Here is a 24,161-nt window from a genome sequence, read left to right as displayed (position 1 = left end):
CAGGAAGGTTCAGGAAAAGCAGGAAAGTTACCAAAGATTTTGACAGCTGGGTGGAAAGTGGGGAAGAGAAGGAGTTGGAAGATTGGATGGCCAGTAGGGTGTGCCACATAGAAGCATTTGACAATGGCTGAGGAAGGACACTGGGGGAATATGGGGAAGCTGTAGGCCAGCTGAATGCAGGGAGTGACTGAGAGAGAAAATGACATATATACTAATCTTGCTTTACTCACTTTAACCAAATAATGGTCTTTCTGAAACCTGGAACAACCAAAGCATTGGTCTCAGGAAACCCCTTCATAAAAATGTACAATTCACTTCTAACCTAAGCAATTCAGAGTTTACAACGTTTACAAAAACAAAAGCTTGCATTACATAAAGGTTGCCACTACTGTGAGTACTAGCACTGCGAAGTTTAAACAAATGGTTATTTTCTTTTCAATCATCTTGCAGAATCCAAGTTGAGAAAGACTGTACTAGAAAATCTGGGTTCTGGAGAAAGAAAAGATGTCCCAGGCATTCAGGGGTCAGTCATTCCCTACTCCCTGTGTCTGGCTCTATAGGTACAATGGCTTTGCGAGTCACTTTGGCTCAGCCTCCTTAAAAGAATAAGCCATCTGAAAGGGCCATGACATTAATAGGTCAGCTTGTTGAAATTGACATTTATCATGATGTTCAGATGTGTGTTGGGCTGCTATTTTTTTAATCCAATGCATTTTGAATTCTGATTGCATCTGATGGATTTTACCACACACACACACTATGTTTTAATTTATGGTGAAAGCTTTATCATCTTCTGTGCTTTGTGAGAATTGTTCACAATGGCAAGCAGCAGCATTAGAAATAAGCTCTACGTTATTGCAGTTTTCATGTTGCTTTTGACTGAGGGTAATACTGAAAATCTGTCCTCCTTTTGTGTATGCATGGCGATACATAGTCGCAAATGTGTGTTCTTTTCACTCACCTGCACAACATTTACAGGGCATAATCTTAAAAACATGTTTTTGCAAAGCATTTATTGCTTTATGGGAAGAATAATGAAAAGTGATGAGTGAGCTCAAGTAGGGATTTAAATCCAGTTGAGCGCTATATGGGAGTGCATTTGTTTCATAAGAGGGATTTTCTTTTTTAATTTAAAGCTTTGAGAATCCACTCAAAGAAAAAAGATGAATGAGATGCAGTGATATTTTGGCATGTGCACGGAGGATGGTTCTAAAATGGAGCCTGATTTTTGGCCAAGCAAATGTGCTTATTAGGGATAGCTGAAATAGATTGAAATGAGAAGTGCTATAGCAAAACACAGTAAAAGAATAAGATGTTGGGGCACTAAAGGGATATCAAAATTCAGTATACGTGGTGTTTAATTTACCTTGTATATAAAAAGGGTGTTGTTTCCCCAATGATGACAATAAATGGAACTGAGGGCCTCTATTAGGACTGCTGTTGAAAACCACCTGGAAACTAAATCGATGCAGAATGCTGTAACCTACTTGCTAACGGCCAGCATTCTGCAGGACAGTACACATACTGCAGGCTCTGAATGTAGTTCCAATTGGGAGGGAGGGGGGAATGAGTTTATTGGCTTTGTCTTAATTCCTGGCAATTTCCTAGACAAATCTCTGCAGTTTTCTTGACAATGTTTTTGGAATGTTGCCATTGACTTCTTCCTAGGATTGAGAGAGCAATTGGCCTAAAGTCTTTCAGCTGGCTTTGTGTCTAAGGAGGGACTAGAACTCACAATCTTCTGATTTCTGTCTAGTGCCTTAAACCAGAGTTCCCCAATCTTTCCAGCTTTATGAACTGGCAGGAGGGGGGGGGGAGAGGGATGGTTTTGTGTGAGTGGCCGGCAAGCGTGTGCATGCACAGCTCCATTTGCATCAGCAGCGGGCATGCACATCCGCAGCTTGTGAAAATGAGGATACATGAGCGCATGAATGCACTCACTCGCTGCTTCCGCAGCCTGGTTCTGAAGAGCTCATGGCCCAATAATGGGCTGTGGCCTAGTAGTTGGGGAGCCCTGCCTTAAACCATAATGCCAAACTGTCTCTCTGTTTACTGAGGATAATTATATTATTGGTATTAACTTTTGTAATTCTTTATGGACCAGTTCCTTGTTCCTTGTTCCTTTATGGACCAGTTCCTATCTGAATGGTTCTCTTCTCCAACCAGAGCTTTCTTATGCTCTGCATTTATCCCGTGAAAGATACTTCAGATTTAATCTCCATGGGATGGTAGGAGAATGGGAGCCTCATAGTGCTTTCTTGGTAGTAGCAATTTTGGAGAATGGCTTGCTTCTTGGGGTGCTGATGAGATATCAAATCCATTGCTGTCTTTTAGGAAGATTATGAAGATGGTGCTTCTTTGCTGAGTATTTAGAACTTTCTTAACTGATTATGGGTATTTCATGAAGTTGCTATTTTGATTCATTGCACTGTGAGCCAGATGTGTAAACTGGATTTGGCATCTATCTGTTGAGTCCTTCACAAGGATCTGGGATAGGCAGATGTTGTTTGATGGTGTAAAGTTCCCTTTTGCAATTTGATTGATGGTGATATTGTCATTGTCAATGCTATTGATGTTTGAGTGATACTCCAGATATTTGGGGATTGCACCCAAGGCATCTATCACTATTGGTACTATATATTTTTCTTTTGCCACAGTCTAGTTCTATTTGCAGGTTTTCATATTTTGTGTTCCAGTTCTTTCTCTTCTCTTCTTTTTATTTTTCTTCTCAACAATTACGACTGGGGTATTATATGGCAGGTGTTTATCTGTTTGAATTCTAAAACCCTTTAGCTTAAATTTAAACCAGCTTAAATTTAGCATCTTTATTTTCTATTACTTTGTCTATTTTGCGGTCCCACCAGCTCTTGCTTGTAGGCAAATGGTATTTCTTGCAAATATTCCAATCTCCTTTGTTGCTACTTTGTCATGCTGTTGTTTGTAGTAGTCTGTGTAATCTTCTTGCAGCATCTTACCAGGTGGTCTACTGTTTCTTCAGTTTCTTTGCAGAGGTGACATTTGCTGTTTGTTGCTGCTTTCTCAATTCTGGCTTTGTTCTTAAGGCTTGGTCTTGTGCAGCCAGAATTAGTCCCTCTGTCTTTTTCTTCAAATTTCCCACTTTTAGCCTTTACCAGATCTTCTTGCTATCTGCTTGCCTATTTTTTATGTATTTTTATATACTGGCATGTAATAACGTTGTATTGCCATGTCTCTTTTCTATTCTTCATTTGATTTTTCTTGTGCACTAGTTTGGTTTCTCCATTATTCAGTAATCCTTCATGGTATAGTAGCTGCAGTGCATCTTTTTCATCGTCCTTTTTTTCTTCTTCTGGTTCATTTGCAAAATGCCAACCTATTTTCTCCACTGAGTTTAGACTTTAAGATTTTCTTCACTCTCATGATATATTTACTTCTAACCTTCTTGGTGCAGTGGTTATAATGCAGCATTGCAGGCTAACTCTGCCACAGCCAAGAGTTCGATTCTGATCAGCTCAAAATTGACTCAGCCTTCCATCTCTCTGAGGTCGGTAAAATGAGGACTCAGATTGTTGGGTGCAACATGCTGCCTCTGTAAAATGCATAGAGAAAGTGCTAAAGCACTATGAAGTGGTATATAAGTCTAACTTATATACCTATAAGCTATTGCTATTACTATTCTTCTTGATTTCAGTGTTTTTGATGTTGTCCTCCAGACTCTTGATGATATTTCCATAGGATATCTTGGTTCCCTTCAGTTTTCACTGTTTTTCCCTGGTTGATTATAAGGATAGCCCATTTTTTTTTCAGTCCAAACTCCTTTGAATATTTTGTCTGTATGTCCAGTTTTGAGCAGCAACTCTCTTTCAGATGGTATTTCCCCATAAAGCTACAGATCTTCCATGTAAAGGATGTGAGATAGCCTGGCAGGTGTTTTTGATGTTTAATAGCTAAGGCCTGACCTTTCAGCATTGTTTTTGTTTTTTTAAAAATTTTTTTATTGAAAATTATTAAAAAATGCAAAAGAAAAAATATAGCAATATAGATAGGATTGCAGAGAGTAACATAATTTTAAATTGTCAAAGGGGTTTTAGTTTTAGTTTAAAACATTAAAATGTTTTAAATTTTTGGGCCACAGTTATTTAATTCTTTTAATAATTTTAAATTTTGTATCGATATCTGTTTTAGTCTGGCTGTGCACCGCCCTGAGTCCACTTGGAGAAGGGCGGGATATAAATTAAATAAATAAATAAATAAATAAATAAATAAATAAATAATAATTAATTAATTAATTAATTAATTAATTAATTCATATAGCGTTTAGAACATCAGCTTTCACCTGATAATAGCACAAACCTCCATTAAGGCAAAATCATCAAAATAGAGCATTGCTTTCAGCATTGTTGATAGAGGAATCAGTGCAATGGCAACTAATGATGATGAGAGCAAGTCTGAAAAAACAAGTTTATGTACATTAATTAATTAATTAAATTACGGTTTCATTAAAAAGTATTCAGCATTTGGATGGGTGCAAATTAGAACCAAAAATTACAGTCAAAAAATGTAGATGGGGTGCAAGTTAATCTAAAATAGGATATCCATATTTTAGCAAAGCATACTTTAAAATTACATCAGTTGCTAGAAATAAGATTTATACAAATGATGATAAAACATAGTATTTTGCTGCAACATATAAATATGGACATTGAGCTGCATTCTTTATAGAATATAAAATTGTATTTATGAAATAAAAGGTTGTTTTGATACCATTCCTGTATATGGCAAATATTTTTTAAAGCAATGAAAGTTATATCAAAGGATGATTTTCATTAATAAATTTATCTTAAAAGCAGTTTGATGGAGAGTAAGCTGCATTAGTTTGATAGTTCATGTATTTATAAGCCAATTTGTCCAATGTCCAAATACTGAAGCACTCCATATTTTTGCAGTATTGTAGATAGTCACCAGATGGTGCCAAAACAACACTTTTACACATCTAAAGTCTGACATAACTATTTACTTCTCTTTAGTTCATACCAGTGTTCTTTGATTTAGCTACTTTATGCATTATTCAAAAGGAAATTCTGTGTCGGTATTTGAATGAAATTTGGTACAATGTTAAAATATGACTTTGAAATCTTGTGTAGGTAACAAGTCAAATGATGCAGAGGACACCATATATGAAGTATTTCAAGTAAAGTTATCTTGCATTGAGTAGCCTTAATTGAATTGTATTTGTATCCATATTATCAGAAAATTATTTAGGATGAAAAGACTGTTTATCCTTTTCATTGCTTCAGTTATACTTGTCAAAGGTACTTGTATTTGTGAGTAACAAACTAAATGTTTATTCTTTAAAGAAAAATACAAAGGCTCCAATATTGTTGTATGGGTGTAATAATTTCGTATCTTTGGAATATATTTTAAGAAGAAAACAGGAAGAACAAATTGCCTTAATACACACTGAATGAAATCTAATATCATATTACAGTTCTGGACATGATTTTTTCTTCTCCCGGCTTTCCTTAAATCCTAGCCCTTTGCTCTAAAGGATTCATAGAGAAAGTAGACAGTATAGTTACAATGATGTGCAATAACTTTTTATTTTGCTTTTACGTAGTCCAGTTACTATGTCACCCAGATGTGTGGTGATCTTTATAGGGAACATATTGATTACATTTTTCTCACTACTGTTACAAAATATATCTCACACAGGAAAGTTGCAACTAACAAATAGCTTTTTGTTTTCTTTTTTCCCCTTTCTTTAAGCACACATATCTTTGATTTCCATTCAAATAGATTTCCAGATCTGTAGGAAACTTTTTGGTAAAATGTTTTCTCAAAGCTATTTTAATTCCTTAGGTCAATTTTTAATGCCACATATATTGTCATTTGAGGTCATGTCTGAGAGAGCAAACTCAGCAAATATATGCATTAGTTGTTATCCAAACTTTTCAGTGGGACACTAGCATTAGACTTTGTTTACAAAATTCTCAGCTAGCATGGCCTTTGAATAATAATTTTGAATAACTTTTATGTAATACAAAACTTATTTATTCAATACAGTGGAACTGGTTCCAATAAATATTTTCTACTTCACCTGTTTTATATATTTTCACTTTGTTTAACTATGAGTAAGATATACAAAGAATGCCAAATTCATCCTCAATTTTTTGCCATTTTTAAACAGATTAAAATCCAGATGATACACACTTTTTTCTTGTATTATTCCTAAAATTTTATTTAAAATCATTGTCTTCCACTTATTGAACTTTAAAGTTAAAATATATGGATTGCATTAATTCTAAATTCTAAAGACGTTTATCTTTCCCAAATTTGTTTTTAGAAATTCTCTTAAAAGTCTAAGCTGTTTATTATTGTTTGTTTATCACTTGCATCGATCTGTTAATGTGTGAAATGCTTTACTTTTATCTCATTCCAATGATCTGTAGTGTCATCTTTATTAGTATCTCTCTGCTGGAGGCAAGCCATATTCCAAATATAAGATTCTGTACTTGAATTTCTCAGACCAGATATATCGATAGCTCAATACAGAAAATCATCCTTTGCTTCCAGCAGTTTAATGCCTTGAACACAAAATCAATGTTGCCTGATCATCTCTTCCCGGTAGAGAAGGAGAGCTTTTCACAGTGATTATAATAAGTTAGTATAGATTCTTCCTTCAAACAGCTCTGATTATAAATCTGAGTTCTCCACGCCTTGCTTCCAATTGATCCCACTATCAAGTAGAACTGGATCAGGATGGCCTAAAAGATGAGGATAAGAGTGGATGAGGATTTGAACTAGGACCTTGTGTTCCTAATTCAAAACTATTCAGTATCATGAATTGTTCTCCAGATGTTAGAACCACAATTCTCAAAATTCCCAGCCTAGTTATCCAATGGCATGTTTATTAAGAATTGGAAGAATGATAATCCAAATAAACATGAAGGGATACAAGATGAAGGAGATTGCTCCGGAGACTGTCCCAAAGGTGCTTTCTCTAAAAGGCAAGTGGACTTTTTTGGGTTTTTTCTTTGAAAACATTTCACTTATCATCCAAGAAACTTCTTCAGCGCAGTTCAGTACTGAAGAAGTTTCTTGGGTGATAAGTGAAATGTTTTCAAAGAAATACAAACAAACAAGACAGTCCAGTTGCTTTTTGGAAAAAAGCACTTTTGGGATAACCATGACCTGAATGATTGAGAATCTCCATAGACATTTTGCTCTGGAGACTGCTAGTAATTTTATTAGTAATAATTTTTATAACGGCATTCCATGATTTTAATGTTCTGCAAAGTTTGTCATTTTATGATTAGGAATCAAAAATATGTACATCCTTTTAAAATACAGCAGCAAAGTATTCTTGTAATTTATTATAAGAATATATCTGCTCTTTGATACAGTCAGTTTTCCTGATCCTTTTTTTATTCAAGTCAGTTCTTAATGTTTCTAATAACTTAGAACCACAAGAATTTTTTTTAGAAGAGATGGTATAATTTCCAGTTAGATTTAGTTGTATCCATTGAAAAAAAAAATCAAAATGTCTGAAGTTCCAAGTTTCGTCCTTTCCATGTTTTATTCCACTTTAAGCATTACCCAGGATCAAAAGATTGCCATCTGTGAGTGCTGGTATGTTGTTGGAAACATGTGTAATTGATAACTGTAATCAAGAATAGTTAGACCCTCCTTCTCTCTCCCACCCACATCCCTGCCCCAGTTCACATGGGCAGGCTTGCCTACGCGGTTTGAAAATAAATCATGGTAAGCCAGTAAAATCTTGGCTAAGGGGATGAAAGTAATATATATGTTTTTATAAACGTGCCGTCCAGTTTCACAGTATTGTCCAGTTTCACAGGAGAGTTTTCAAATTTGCGCAGTGATAAATGTAATTATTTTGGGCATGGCATAATTTTCATCAACAATTATGAAAGTTCCTGCTCAGTATTATCTTTATTTTTCCTGCTAGTAATTGGGTGAAATAATTAACATTTCTAGATTGTATTGGCTACCGTGTATTTTGATATACCAGTTGCATGTTATGGATGTTTTGCAGAATACAATAAAAATCGCATTTATAGATTAGAGTATTTTAAAATAATTTACATTCTTTGCTTGAAAGTATGTTCCATTTGCATCTTGGACTGTTCTAATGTTTCACATTTGGAAAACTGGAAGATTCAATATGATGCAATTAGGAAACTTAATATAAGTTTTATATAGGTATATTATGGAAATATAAACAATGTGTATTTCCATTTAAACAGTCCTGTTCTTCTATTTTCTAATTCTATTAATGTTTATTATGAAATTTAATTAATTTTCAAATAAATAATAAAATAACATCCTTAGATTGAATAACTTCATTATGTAGATTTAGAATAACATGTCATCTTTATAAGTAAAGTGGCCTGGGCTTTTGTTTGCTGATTTTGTTTTTGAATGTAAAGCATTCACAACTACAGTAAGCACATCTGTGGAATAGTGACTTGAGGATAAAAGGACTTTCTTATTGTGAGGAATAGTGATTTGATTATTTTTTTTGCTACTGCGACAGAAAATGTATTAATCTGTGAATGCTCTTTTTATATGCTTTATTTAAAAGAAAGAATGCACTTTTGAAAGCATTATCAGTTGTTCAGAAATAATTGACAATATGCTAGGAGAAATTACTCGAAAGGTAATTCCTTTTAGACTTCCTAAAGAAAATATTAGGACAAATTTTCTGTGCAATGGTTTTAATGCTGCCGTGTGGGGTCAATTAAAGCCCTCTTTATTCATCACAATTCAGCAAAAGTAATCTGGGGTTTTAGCAGTCTAGAGTAATTTTAAATGTGATACTAGAAACTGCTTTTTGTAAATCATAGCACAGGATAGCTTGTAGAAAAAGGACTTTCTGAAATATAGTAAATGCTTTCATCAATGCTGATTTCATATTTTAATTAGCAACTTGGAAAGGCAAAAGCAAAACAGGCAATGTAAATTAATTAAATTAATGACAAATGGCTAATTATTTCAGTAACTTGTAAAAGTTAATTTTTCATGACTTTTTTTACAAGGATAAAATGTAAGGTAGCTGGGTCATATTTCTTGGGTATCTTCTTAAGCAATCTTTGCTATTCAGAACAGTTTCATACACACACAAATACATACAAATTCTTTTTTTTAAAAAAAAAACCAATATTTTAGTTTTTTTCATGCCTTACCTCTGTGATTTTTATATGACTCATACATTTGTTTGGAGGCAGGATAAGCTTTTAATATTTATCCCTAAAATACTTTACAATAAATGCTTCTTTATCAATAGAAGCAATTGTATGCAGGTTGCATTTTCAGTCAATGGATAAAATTGAATCCAATTGCCTCTGACCCATAGATCTTGAAGGGGCTGGTTCTTTTCTATGAACAGAAATGCCATTGTTTTCTTTCCCGTGCATTCAGCCTGAAAGTTTGCACTAGTAGGTGAAAAGGAATTCATTTTCTCTGAGCCAATCCCCTCTTCTGGACTTCTGTGTTAATCTTTTAAAATAAGATTCAGTTCTGATCCTTATTTCAGTTCCCCTTTGCATCTGCCTCTGTCTAAAGCTTTAGAGGCATTTGAAGGCATCTCAGCAACGGATTAACTGATACTCCTGCCATGTAAGTTTGCATTTTGTGTTTGTAACTTCAGCTATTAAGGCTGGCCTTCAGTGATGCTGTGATTCGGATAACTTTCAGAGGAGACTTGGTTAGCTTTTGAAGGAGATAATGGTGGGGATTATTGCAGAGACTACGAAGAAATAGTTGGTTTTATCCTAATTTAGGAAAGTCATGTTTAATTTTATATCGGGGAATGCTGTAACATAAATATAAGATACATTTGTATAACCTTTTTATGTGGATGCATACTGCCTTTTTGGAGTGACAGACATGTTATTGCTTCAGATAAATAGCTGTTGATAACACTAGAGTTACCTACAATTTCAGAACTATAGTTCAAAATTCTAAATGTATCAAATGAGAAATTCACTTATTAAATGTTCTGATGAAAAGAGACAATCACAATCATGTCACAATCATGTCATACTGGCTTTTAGACAATGGCCTAAATCAATAAAATAATACAACTTGAATTTTGTTAATGATTGCCTGCTGCTGTTTTGTTCTTTTCATCTAAATATCAATATTTCTTTGATCTCTTTTATTTCAACTACAACTACATACGTAATGCATTCCAAATAAAATGTTCACTTGCAAATAGTATAAGAGTTATGTAGCCCAAGATATTCCAAACAGGATGTAGTGTTGTCAGGTTTATTCACAAATCTTACTGAAATAAGGCCATCTACACAAGTGAAAGTATTCTAAACAGATGGCATTCACATGAGTTTAGTGTTTCGTATTCAGATTGTAAAGAATGGAAATATACCACATACATTTAAATTTGAGAATACACACACAAACACACAATCTTGCCAAGTTTCTCTTTTAGATAATGGTTGATGCATTTTTGTCTCTATGAGCACTCTGTTTTTATCAACCTTTGGTTTTTGTTGCTCATTTTTTTCATCATTTTTATTAAAATATAAGATATGTTTTATGCTTTTTATTTTACAGCATTACCAATGAAGCAGGAGCCTCTATATACAGTGTTAGTCCAGAAGCTTGTAAAGAGATGCCTGATTTAGATCCTAACCTACGAAGTGCAGGTAACTATTGCTTATATTCTTACTCCTTTCAGAAATAGAATATATGTGTGTTATAACCATTAAAAGAGGGACTTGAGCTTTAGACAGAGAGATTGTTTTCCTTTTGTGCGTATTTACTGAATATGAAATTCTGAACGGTTTTATAAAGCCATACAAACAAATCATAGGAAATTATATATAATTTCTTTTGTTTACAGATCTTGAGTACGTTTGTTGGCTAATCCAACATATGCTTGAGAGAAAAATCTGCTCATTATTTACATGTTGTTACATGCCATTTACAAATAGAAAAATGTATCTAATCCTATTATACATAGCATAGCAAACCTTCTTTTTCCCATTGTATAGGACTTAAGTGTACAATATTTTTATCTTTATTTTATTATACCTGTTTCTTAAATCGGAATAACTAGAATAGGGAAATTAATAGAGAAAGGATGAATGATGAGAGATACACTTTTCTTTCTGTTTTAATAAAGACCCTTGAGACTCATGTACTTATATAATAATAGAAATTTTCAGTCTTCCATTCTTTTTTAAAAAAATCTGCTTCCCTTGAAATTTCGGCAGATTTGCATCAGAATAAATGGACAGTACAGAATGAGTTGAGGCATAAATGAGCTGTAGGTTTTGTAAATCAATTTCAGCTTGAGTAAAGAAAATTCCGTAGGACTCTTTCCTTTACAAAAGCGCTGTCATCCGTTCTTAGTATTTCCATTGGCAGTCAGAAACATATGTGAGCTTACATAATGTTATTGAAAATGTGGTTGCAACTCTATATCGTTGAAGTTTTGCAATTTGTTTCTATATTTTAGATGATCTATCTCTAGACCTATCGCTTTCAGCAGTTTTCTAAACTGGAAATTTATATATAAATATCATTTTAAGCCATATTTTTCTTTCCCAAATTGACTGAAAATTCCCATCCCAATCAATCTAAAGAGCATCAAGTTGGAGAAAAATACTTATCCTCTTGTTGTCAGTTACTTTGTTACTCTTGAACTATGTGTTAGCTCTGTGTATTCCTCCTTTTTTTCTTATTAATTCGTATCTATAAAATATTTTCATGTAGTATGTAGTCTTTTTAGGAAGCTATTTAATTCCCTTCTAAATTAAGGTGCTATCAAGCTTTTGGTTTTGGTTCAAGTAACTTCTCTTCTGGACAACCATATTACTTTTCTTTGATATATGTTTTTTAAAATGTTTTAATTTTAAACAACCCAGTGTTGGCCAGCCTTGATTGATTGATTCTTTGATTCATTGACTGAATGAGCGAATGAATGAATGAATGAATGAATGAATGAATGAATGAATGAGGCATTACTTCATAACAGAGACAAAAAAAATGGAACATACTTGCTATTGCGTCTGTTGTCAGAGAGATTGGAAAGAAGTCCAGAAGTTATGTTTAGCATGCTTTGCCTACCTTATGTATTGAGCTGTAATGAACATGCATGCCTGGCTTGAATTGGCTTGCAGACATGTGAATAATGTAATCACAAATATAGTCTTTACCATGTTTTTAATTAAAACTGAATAAATATAGAATATATTAGAATATATGAGTTGTTTAGTTCTATTGATTTATCTCTCTTCAGGAAGATTTAATAAATGGAGCTTAGAGGGTTTAAGGTCAAAATGCCAGTTTATTTCTCCTGCCAGAAAATCTGATGCACACCTATTCTAATGCTTTGTATTATTAGTGATCCAGAAGGTCCTGTTTCGGTCCCCATTTCTTTTGTTTCAATAGCTCAAACCTGATAGCTGGCTAGGAATCCGGATAACAGGTGTAATGTGCTGTGCCTCTATATCATGAATATTAGAGTCTGAATGCTTCTTGTAACAATTAAGGATATGCAAGTATGGTGGAAGAATGCTCCTTTACCAAGGAAATAACACATGCCTTATCTAGGCAGAGCTGATTGCTGATCAAAGATAAACAGACAAATTCTACCACCTAAAGAGCATGGAGACACTATTTTAATGTTGGTAGACATGTGAGAAGAGAGAGAAAAAAGAGAAGATGAATAATTAACAGTTGTAGAAAACTGGCTTGAAAATTATTGTTTTAGTAAAGTGTACAGTACATCCCAAATGTTTTTGTTCACAGATTTGTAAATTTCCGAAAGAGAATGAAATGTGCACTAATTTGCAACTGTATGGATGACTGTGCTATAATACCAAACAGCTGTTATTTGAGAATAGCAAATATGGGAATTTCTTCCTATATCATTTCTGAAATCTTAATTACCATCTTTCTTCCAGATGCTGGTGACTGCTCTTACCTGAAAATAAAATAATCATTTTTTTAACTGGAAGTAGTTAGTAAGTAGGTATGAGCAACGGCATTTCTAATGGACTGTTTTAATTTAGTCGGATTAATTACCCTGAAACACCTTCCTTCCTTCCTTCCTTCCTTCCTTCCTTCCTTCCTTCCTTCCTTCCTTCCTTCCTCCCTCCCTCCCTCCCTCCCTCCCTCCCTCCCTCCCTCCCTCCCTCTCTCTCTCTCTCTTTCTTTCTTTCTTTCTTTCTTTTTCAGAACCAGTGGAAAGATGTAAACCACATTCTTAAAATCACAGTGTAATTCAGAGAGGGGAACAGTGCTCAGAAAATTCATAGTCTTGGCCATTCTTTGTCTAGTCTCCTGCAGTTCCCAATTTTTTCTTTAAAGATAAGGAGAAGGAACTTGGGTCTCTTTTCAAATTGCTGTTACCAAGATCCTAACATTTCAACCAAGATCTTTCCTCCTTTGATTAATATCATTAGTTGTAGTTCTGCTTTTTAAAGAATGAGATATATCTACTCAGATACTGGAGGTGAAGGTACAAATAATGGATAACTCTTCAGCTACTTGATGAATGCTGTTGTGTCTGTCTTCAGGGTTCCTCTTTTCATGAAAAACATAGTTGGTGCCTTCAGCCTGTCCTACAGGATTTGTTTTCCATACCCCAAATTCTATCTTCTGCCTATATTCTATGACACCTATGCCACAGTTTCCAGCATAAGAAAATGAAAACATTTCCATTGTTTAAAATGTTCATGTTTTCATTTAAGACTGTCTAAAATTACATTGTGGGACGCTGTGGCTCAGTGGCTAAGACTCTGAGCTTGTCGATAGAAAGGTTCGAATCCCTAGTGCCGCGTAACGGGGTAAACTCACGTTACTTGTCTCAGCTTCTGCCAACCTAGCAGTTTGAAAGCATGTAAAAAATGCAAGTAGAAAAATAGGGGCCATCTTTGGTGGGAAAGTAACAGTGTTCTGTGTGCCTTTGGTGTTTAGTCATGCCGGCCACATGACCACGGAGACGTCTTTGGACAGCACTGGCTCTTCGGCTTTAAAACGGAGATGAGCACCACCCCCTAGAGTCGGGAATGACTAGCACATATGTGCGAGGGCAACCTTTACCTTTAAATTACATTAGCCTTTTTTGTAGCCATATGCACAGGTTCATGTATAGTTTATGATTAGTTGTAATATCACAGTAATAAGGCAGAATCATAAATGCATTCACATTACCATCATCCTCTGTAATCCATTCTCCATACTTACAGGACAAATGAGAAAACTAATGCCAAAAAGTCAAGTTTTGCAGTGCAAAATAATAATTTGAGGTCAACTCTTGTCCTGATCCACATGTGTGCTAGTACAACATATACAACTTCTTAAAAATACATTTTCAGTATTAGTAAATTTATATGACTATGTTTGAAAAATTGGAATGGCTCCCAAGTTTTATTTTAAAAGTTCCATGATTGCTTCTCTTGAGAAAAATCTAATATATTTGCAAGCACTGCATAGTATGTGTTTGGTTCTAAGGATAGAGAATAGAAATATAGTGAAGTGACTTCTCTGCTTGCATAATTTCAGCAGCAACTTATTAAGTGGTGCATTTGTTTTAGCTACTGAATAGAGGAGAGAACTTTTTAAAAAATTATTCTTTTATTTTTCCACCATAATAACCTGAAGCAGTTGTACTGCTGCCAAATCATGGAGATGAGCTGCCTTAAAACTGAATGTGGTAATGGCTGTTATGAATTAGTAAAATTATTGAAAAATTGCCCTGTGTGTTTTGATTGGCAGTTTCTGCATTGGTTTAAGAATTCTTGCTATTTGAAGAGTATTTCAGCACAGTTTTCAATTTTGTGTCACAGAATAACAAATGCCTCCCTTTCCACAAATTTCTGCGTGCGCTTCTTTTAATATAAAAAACCCCAAGCTAGCAACTCTGTGCTTCATTGCACTAAATCAGAGAAAATAATATGGACAAGCCACAGTACAAAATTTTCTTCAGACTTGGATAGGAAAGGACATTTCCTCTTAGTGACAGTGACATTTATGCTAGCCTGTCTCAAAAATAACTCCTTGGTAAAGCTTGTCTATGTAACTTGTATAAGTCAGTGCAATGAAGCACAGGGGAATACTTTCATTTTAATTTCCATTTCACTAGTTACAACAGAAATTGTACTGTACACTTTTCCCCCTTTGCTTCCCAACTGTGATGTCTGCAAGATGAACTATTTTTAAAAGCTAATAATGAGAACTGAGATGTTTAGGTCAGGTATTAAAACAGTGTATTGTCTTACCATGTCTCTTTGCTGATGCACCTTCTTTTCTGATAGGTAATACTCTTCCAGTTGTCTTGCAACTGTGTCCAAAATTTACCCAGCATGCTTTTTATTAAGAAAATGTGTGTTTTGTTTAAAAGAATTATGCATGAATGCAGTATGCAATATCTAAGATGTGGTAATTATAACAACAACAATAACAGTGTATTACTACTAAATGCAAATTTGAAAACTGTTCTCCCTGATCCTTGTATTTTATGTTTTTAACTGTTTTGCATGTGCATTTGGAAGCAACATGTGAACATATGACAGAAACAGTTTGATAAAAACATGGGTCATCTTCTAGTCAAGCTTCTTGCTCAACTGAGTTTTGCAATGCAATTTGTTTTGTCCAGGACACTTTCAGATATGTGGGCTGCCAGAATTTCCCATCCTAGATTTTGGGCAGATAAAGACTACCCAGATGGAGGGCACTCATGGTGGATAAGGGTGAGCTTCTTCTTTCTGATGTTGCCCCTTCAGAGTCCCCTTGTAAATACCCTAGTAAAGAGGAGCTCTCTGCGTCCCATATTAATCTGTGTTGTATACTGGTAGGGAGTGACTCCTAAAGATTGTGCAAAATCTTTTTTCTTCCAATTTTATATGAAGCCTATGAATTATCACAGAACGAAACTGTTCATCTTCTTCATACTAACCCTCAGATATATGACAGTGTTTGTCTTGTCCCTCCTTAATCTTCCCTTGCTTGTGTCCAAAGTCACTGTAGGTAGCAGTATCTGAAAGCATCACTGCAAATGATGAGAGCCAGTTTTGGTCTAGTGGCTAAGGGACCAGGCTAGAAAGTAGGAGAAAGTGAGTTCAAGTCCCACCTTAGGCATGAAAGCCAGCTGTGTGACTTTGGGCCAGCCATTCTCTCTCAGCCCAATCCACCTCATAGGCTGTTGTAGGAAAAATAGGAGTAGGAAGGTGTGTTGGAAAAGTTTGCCATTTCCTGCACGTTAGGCAAATGTTTCTTAGCAAGTTTCCTTAAAAAAACAATCTTTTTGACAATTAGCAATTTTGATTAAGAGAGACTTTTATTTTAGTTCTTCTGGTAGGGTGTGTTCATTTCATTCTAACCATATAGAGTTGCAATTACCAGGCATCTTAAAGTTTTCATTCATGTAAGATTTTGTTTTTGTTTTGCTCTGCCACCTTAAATGATAGAATACAATATTTCTTTCTCCCTTTCTCTTTCTGCACTTGTGTATACAATGCTATAAGGATTGACTGCATATTCAGTTGCAATGTTTTAAAACTAGAGAGCAATGTCTGTCAAAAAGAAGTCAAAAATACCACATAAGCCTTATGAATTAGAAACATTTGAAAAGTGAGAGAAGTAAAGTGAGGAACAGTGAAAAGTATAATGCACATAATCAGTAGAATTCTTTATCATGAGACATAGTGATGGCCACTAACATCAATAGTTTTAAGAGGAGATTGGGTAAATGTTATTGAGGTCATGTTTATCTGAGACTATTAGTCTTGAAAACTCAATGCAACTTTGAGATTGACACTTTGCCTCCAAATTTCATTTGCAAGGGAACTATGGTACATTTCCATATTTTGCTTCTGAGCAACCCAGAGGCATCTAGTTAACCATTATGAGGTGGAAAAATATTGGACTGAGGTGATCTTTGGCCTTATGTGACTAAGCAAGGCTATGCATGTATTCTTATATAAAACTTGGCATAGTATCAGTAATCAAATGGTAGGGCAGAGCTATCCGAAGTTTATCTGAAATTAGAAATGTTAATTTTTTTTTTTTTGAGTACAACAGAGGTGAGCGTATTTCATTTCTTGTTGTTTTGATGCTGTCCTTCTGCATCAACAGAAGGATACTGTCAAGACAATAAATGATTGTACTACTTTACATCACACTGGTGAGACCACACTTGGAATACTGTGTCAGGTTCTGGTCACTATGATACACAAAAGATGTTGAGACCCTGGAACAGAGGTCTTCAAACTTGGCAGCTTTACGACTTGTGGACTTCAGCTCCCAGAATTCTCCAGCCAGCTATGCTGGGAGTTGAAGTCCACAAGTCTTAAAGCTGCCAAGTTTGAAGACCTCTGCCCTGGAATGTGTACAGAGAAGAGCAACAAAGATGATAAAGAGGCTAAATCATACAATGAATAGTTGAGGGACCTAGGGTAGCCTATTGAAGAGGAGGATTAGGGGAGCCATGATAACTTTCTTCCAGTACTTGAGGGGCTGTTACAAAAAAAAAAGAGGAAATTATACTTATTCTCTAAGAAACTAGAAGGCAAGGACAAGAAGTAATGGGTGGAAGTTTGTTAAAGAGAAATCCAGCCTAGGAATAAGGAGAAATTTTCTGATGGTGAGAACAATTAATCAATGGAATAGATTGCCTCCTGAGGTTGTGGGTGCTCCATCACTGGAGGTTTTCAAAAACAGATTGAACAATCATTTGACTGGGATGGCATAAGGCTCCTGCTTTGAGCAGGGGATTGGACTAGAAGACCTCCAAGTTCCCTTCCAGGCCTAAGATTCTATGATAACATCATATAGCTGGAGATTTGGGTGAGAGTTGCTGCACTTTAAAAAGCAGCTTTTGAGTGAAAGGGGAAAAAAAGGAGAGCAAAAGGTCACACAAGACAGCTTTGTTTAGGATTGTCAAGTCCCATCTGCTTGTCTTCTCTCCACAGGGCAGAATTCATTGGATTATTGTACACTCAAAAGTTCAGCAAACCACTTGTACTTTTCATTGCAAGAAAATGCCTTTTAGGTATTTGGGGCTTGTTGGGACTTTGAGACTGTCATGCTGCAGGGACTTATACCCTTGGGTGCTTCTACAGATAGAGACATACTGTTCAGAGCTGTCACAATGCCCCCAAAATGGAAGGAAAAGATCGGAGACAATATAATTTCTTCTGACTATCTTGGATAAAGTAAAATGGTTTGATGATTAGATGTGTGGAACATAGTGCCTTTATGTCTACTTGAGCTAATTTCTTTAGCTTTTTTCAAAGATCATTGCTCCCCTTTGGCTGCTCCAAAGCAAAGGTCAGTTTTAGAAACTTTATCACTGAAAAAGCCAGAGACTTAACATCAAACTGGAGAGGGGTTGTTATAAGTAGATAAAACTTGTAGGTAACTGTAGAGCGCCAGTGTGAATTAATGCAGGATTAGAAATACATTACCAGGATTTAAAAATATTATTAGACAAAAAAAAAAACTGAATAACTTGCTGTCATGTGCTGTCAAGCATTTTCAGCAGAAGTGCAAAGCTAGTAATTTCTTTGAAGACAACAAGAGTAGATGTAGCCATTTTAGTACAGAAACAGAAAAACCAAATGAATATTCATATCATATTTTGATGGAAATGGTTCCTTAGCTTAAAATATCATTTATTCATCATTACTTTTGAGAATCTATTTATTTACTTATTGGGTTTATATGTTCATTCATGACTGGGCATCCCACAATATTAAAAGGAATAAAACCATAACAATATGCAAAAACACATAGCAGCCAAAGATGAAAAAAATTAGAAATCACACATTTCAGCACAACTAAGAAACAAATTCCATTACACACAGTGGGGTTGTGGGGTTGAGCACAGAGCCACGTTTTCAAAGCCTTGCAGAAAGCCAGCAGAGTCAGGCCCAATCAGATCTCCTCCAAACAAATGATACTCCAAGAGGGGGGTGGGGTGGGGTGGCACAACAGAAAAGGCTCATTTGTAGGAGACAGGATAGGGTGGGTAGAGACAACCAGTCCTGTAAATATTTATTTATTTATCTATTTATTTATTTGTCAACAAGTACAAGGAAACAAGTAACAGAATAGACATGGACATGGACACATGAAAAAAAATTGGCACAAATAAAAGGAAATAAATAAGCAAAACATGGCCATAAACACATAAAATGAGTACATATAAATGGGAACAGTAGGACAGGGATGGTAGGCACGCTGGTGCGCTTATGCACGCCCCCTTAGGGACCTCTTAAAAAGCATGAAAGGTCCACGGTGGACAGTTTAAGGTAAAAGGTATGGGGATTAGAGAGATTGACAACATGTTCAGGTAGAATGTTCCAGACATTTACTACTCTATTGCAGAAGTCATATTTCCTACAATCAAGATTAGAGCGAATTACATTGAGTTTGAATCTATTGATAGCCCTTGTGTTATTGCAGTTAAAATTAAAGTACTCATTAACAGGTAGGATGTTTTGGTAAATAATCTTATGAACTAAGCTTAGGTCGGAATGTAGACGGTGTAGTTTGAGGCTATCAAGGCCTAAAATTTTAAGCCTGGTGGTATAAGGAATTTTATTTAGAGCAGAGGATTTGAGTACTCTTCTAGTAAAATATATCTGGACCCTCTCCAATATATTGATGTCTAATAATAATTCAGCCCAAGACACAAAGGGCTTTAAAGGTAAATACCAACAGCTTGAATTGTACCAAGAAGCATATTGATAGCCAACACAATTTATAGAGAAGTGTGTCACATAAGCCAAATGACAGGCGCCCCAACTGCCTGCACTGGATGAAACTTCTGGATGCCCTTTAAGGATAGCCCCATGTTCAGTGCATTGCAGTATTCCAATTGGGAGATCACTAGAGCATGAATGACTATTGCAGAGCCTCCCCATCCGGGAACAGTCACAATTGATGCATAACCCATAACTGTGCAAGGGCTCTCCTAGCCAAGGCTGCTCCTTGAGCATGAGCACAAGACCAGGAAGACCTCCAGATTGTGCACCAGTTCTGTCTGAGGCAATGCAACCCCATTCAGACCCAAAGATGGAAGGTCCTGTCAGCTTTTGAAGGTAGAGCGGACAAGAAACAGACCAGATGAGCTAATTCTCATCTACGTTAGCAATCTTGAAAGTCTGAAAATACAAATCTCCTGCCATTTTACAACCTGATAGGTTAGGGAGGATCCTTTCTGAATTTCTTTCTCTGCCCATTATGCAGCTGTGAATTCCCCCCTCTTCCATCTGATTGTTCCCTAGGCAGCATCTCTTCCCCAAATCTCCCAAGGTCATTCTTACATACCATTACAGGTTCCCAGAACTACAAAACCCAGAGCTATTCAGTTTCCTAGGGTTGCAGGATTAGGCTACAGCCAGTTGTGCCCCATCCAGACCCCCACAGCTTCCAGGCTCAGAGACAGAACCTCCATAGCATCACTCAGATGACTTGGGGGAGAGATAGAAAGCTTGGTATCTCTGCCCAAAGGAGAATGTTCCACTTTTTCTGAAATGTTGGCTCAGATAGGCTTTACAGGAAAAATCTTTACAAGCTTGAAATATACAAGTAGTCCTCGACTTAAGACCACAACTGAGCCCAAAATTTAGGTTGCTAAGTGACAAATTGGTTATGTGAATTTTGCCTCAGTTTACGACTTTTCTTGCTGCATTTGTTAAGTGAATCACTGCCCTTGTTAAAATAGTAACACGGTTGTTAAGTGAATCTGGCTTCCCCTTTGACTTCACTTGACAGAGGATCACAAAAGGTGATCATGTGACCCCAGGACACTGCAACCATCATAAATGTGAATCAGTTGTCAAGATTCCGAATGTAAATCACATGACCATGGGGATGTTGCAACGATCATAAGTGTGAAAAATGGTCATAAGTCACTTTTTCAGTGCCGTCGTAACTTCAAACGGTCACTAAATGAACTGTTGTAAATTGTAACTGTTGTAAATCTAGGACTACCTGTACTGTGAAGCTTAGACTAATAGTAATGCCTATATCCCTTGAAGTACACTGCTTTTTTGAAGATTTGGATAATTAGTCCATTGTTGCTGGACTATACAGAAACTACAGTACATTTACTCCAACCTAGCATCCCTCAACTATGCTAGAATTATGACTCCCAGAATTCTCACCCTGCTTACTCAGAACTCTGTGGGCTGACTATAATAGGAATTGCAATGCCAGGTTGGAGAAAGAGTAAGTATTCTGAAATCTTATCACACATTAACTATTTAGAATCCTTGAGATTGTGCTGGTAGATAAATTGCATAAATCAAGCTAGCCAGTTCAGCTTGAGTCCAAAGAACAATGAGCAAATTCTGTTAGCATAATACAGCTTCTTTGTTACTCTTGCAGCCCTAAAATTCTGCTTTCAGGATAGCTTGTGGTGCAGTGCCTTTAATTAAACCTTGGCAGCAACTGTTGGAATTCTGTTGCTCCGTCCATTGCACAAACAAGAATGTATCCTGCTTTTTTAAGGAACTTTCTGGATCCAAGCCATTGTATATATTCAATAAGCTGCAGTGTAAAGACATTCTTACTTGAGTGAGACTAGTATCATTCAAATAAGCATCTGGTTTCTGCCATGCTGTATCTAAGTTCCTTGGACTCAAAAACAGAGGTTTATACCCTTCAGCCAGCACTGGAGGTTATCAAGACTAATTGGAATATTGCAGTGTATTAACATTAGTTGTGGTACATTTGTATATAACTAAGCGAATGAGGTTGATTTTAAACTGAATGCTCCCTTCAGACAAATTAAATGGGAAATCATTGTGTGTCCTGAAGCAAAAGCTTAATCCAAATCATATGAGGCAGCTCTCATTCTGAAAATAGAGTTTTGAATCAAAGTCTGTTGTGATTAAATTTGCATTTCCTTGGAATTCATGAGAGTTTTTCCTATGGTCCCGTTGAGTAGAGTCTGTTCTGCATAATTATTAGAAAACCTCAGAGGGAGTCAAAATATTGGGTATAATTTACACTTATGGTGGGGAGAAATAAGGCAAGAATCTCTGACAAAATAAAATTAAATGGTCTGTCCTGATAATAGGATAAGTAATTTGCATATGCTACTATTCCCAGTCTGCCACAAACACTGTAAAGTTTGTAAAAGGGTATTCAGTTTTCAGATTAATTTTACTGGTAATTTTGTCCTGAGTTAACAAAATGTACCTAACTTGAACTTAACTTTGGATGTATTTCATGCTTGTGATATTTAGATGGTTACCAAGAACAACAAATATCACCAGTATGCTGCAAAATGCTTAAGACTTGGCTCTGTCAGCTCTGTTGCTGCTAACTGCAGAACAGCTGATTGGTACACTAGGTTTCAAGGCTGAACATTAGCCTCAATCAGCTCACAAAATTCCAGAAAAAGTAACAATTGGCTCTTGCAAGCTAGTGAAAGCTGGCTCCAGCACACTACTCACCAATATTGTATGCATGTGTTGTTCTAATTCCATTTTATTCTGCCAAAATATCATGCTAGAAAATTAGAATTATCTCCGTTTAATTGGGGTGAGCCATGTGCAAGCCTTCAAATGTTGAACTTCAGTTCATGTCAGCATGTGCCAATGTGTCCATTGGTGAAAGATAACGGCAGCTGCAATCCCTACCAGAGAATATTCATAATAATTCTGAGTCAGTATGGGGCATATATATGTCCAGATGTCATTGATTTATAACTCCAGCATTCTTCAATCCCATTAATATGGCTGGTATTGCCATTTCACAACGTTTGAAGGACCACAGTTTTCCATTCTTGCATTAAGTTTACAGACTCTTGGATACTGACAGGAAAAATGACTCCTAAGCATAATAATTAATTAATTGTGAACTAAGTACAAAAACTACTTTGGAATCAAAATGAAAATGGTACATTAGCAATGTGCTAAAAGTTAATTAAGATGATCAGTATTATCTATGAAAGAATCTGCTGAAAAAAACTATTACCAAACCATGTACATATTTACTTGAAAATCCAATGTTTCCAGTAGGAGTTATTCACCATTATTTCCTGAAATTAAACAATAAGGAGAAATAATATTTTAGTTGGCACAAGTCAGAGGTGTTGCTAAATTTAAATTTTCCACATTATAATTCATCTTTAAAAATCTATTGTGATCACTGTTGAGAATGCTTAATGTCAATGTTTCATTTTTAAACCAAGATTAAAAATACACATTTTAGAGAGTTTTGCTTTAAAACATATGGTTTGCATTTGTACAAAAAAGTTTCAAAGTTTACATAATAGTTTTGTGTATTCTATTTTTATTTGTGGCTGTTTGTATTTTATTAATTCAGTTATTTTTTCTCTAGTCCACATCAAGAAAAGACTATTTGCTTAAACCATAGTCATATTATATGTTATCGAATTTATCCTGTCAGAGATCATCCAAATGTTTAATCTTTTTCACAATAGAAACTTAACAATTATTGTAGAATTTTGGACTATATAACAGCTATAGCTGCTTAAATTAAATTAAGTCTTATTTGGTACACTTGAATTCAGATTTGTTTCTATAATCCTATCATACAGAGAAAAAAGTTCTTAAGATGAAAACTATTATAGCCTACTATATAATAGTATGTTGAAATTCAGGTCTATAGGAATTGAGCATTCTGGTTCACAAGATGTTTGAAAAATAAATAGTGAGTATTTATCATTGTGTGCTAGCAAAAATTTCCCTAAAAATTGACAAATAAGAGGAGAAGCTGTGATGTAAGCCACATCATTCTGGTCCATATCATATCAGCTCTCAGATCCCATTTGGAAAGCTATATATTTCTTTCTTTTCACAGAATTCCCACAGCCTTGCCTATTTTCTCTCTCTCAAACATAAGTTTATTTTATCTATGGGAATGAATGGCAACTATTCATTCATGAAAAAAAAAGAGAGAGAGATAAAATCAAACTGCGAGACACTCTAGTGTTGTATGCAGTTTGGGGTGTTGTCCTTTAAGGTGGCTATAAATACATTACAACGTTTATATCATATAAGCACAAGTTTAAGGAATTACATGGAAGAGAGGTTTACCCAGGAGGACTGGGGAGAGCCTAAAAAGATAGGGGCATATTTTACATGGAAGAAGGCAAGTACCTGTTTTGTCTTGCTATAAATAGCAAAATTAAACCTCCCCTTTAAGAATACATG

At 35.5% G+C, this 24,161-nt stretch overlaps 1 protein-coding gene across 1 annotated transcript in view; it reads left to right on the top strand.

The window, feature by feature from the left end:
- The window catches only part of SRBD1 (S1 RNA binding domain 1), a 151,243-nt gene that overhangs the window by 45,428 nt on the left and 81,654 nt on the right, over positions 1-24,161 (top strand). The window contains exon 15 of the mRNA XM_034427656.3: positions 10,573-10,664. Coding sequence (XP_034283547.2) covers positions 10,573-10,664 — 92 coding nt within the window. The remainder of the gene's footprint in view (positions 1-10,572; positions 10,665-24,161) is intronic.

Source organism: Pantherophis guttatus, chromosome 1, assembly GCF_059756535.1.
Source record: "Pantherophis guttatus breed Tessera chromosome 1, ASM5975653v1, whole genome shotgun sequence".
Lineage (NCBI taxonomy): Eukaryota > Metazoa > Chordata > Lepidosauria > Squamata > Colubridae > Pantherophis > Pantherophis guttatus.
Note: the sequence above shows the minus strand (reverse complement) of the source record. Positions and strands in the feature narration are given on the sequence as shown.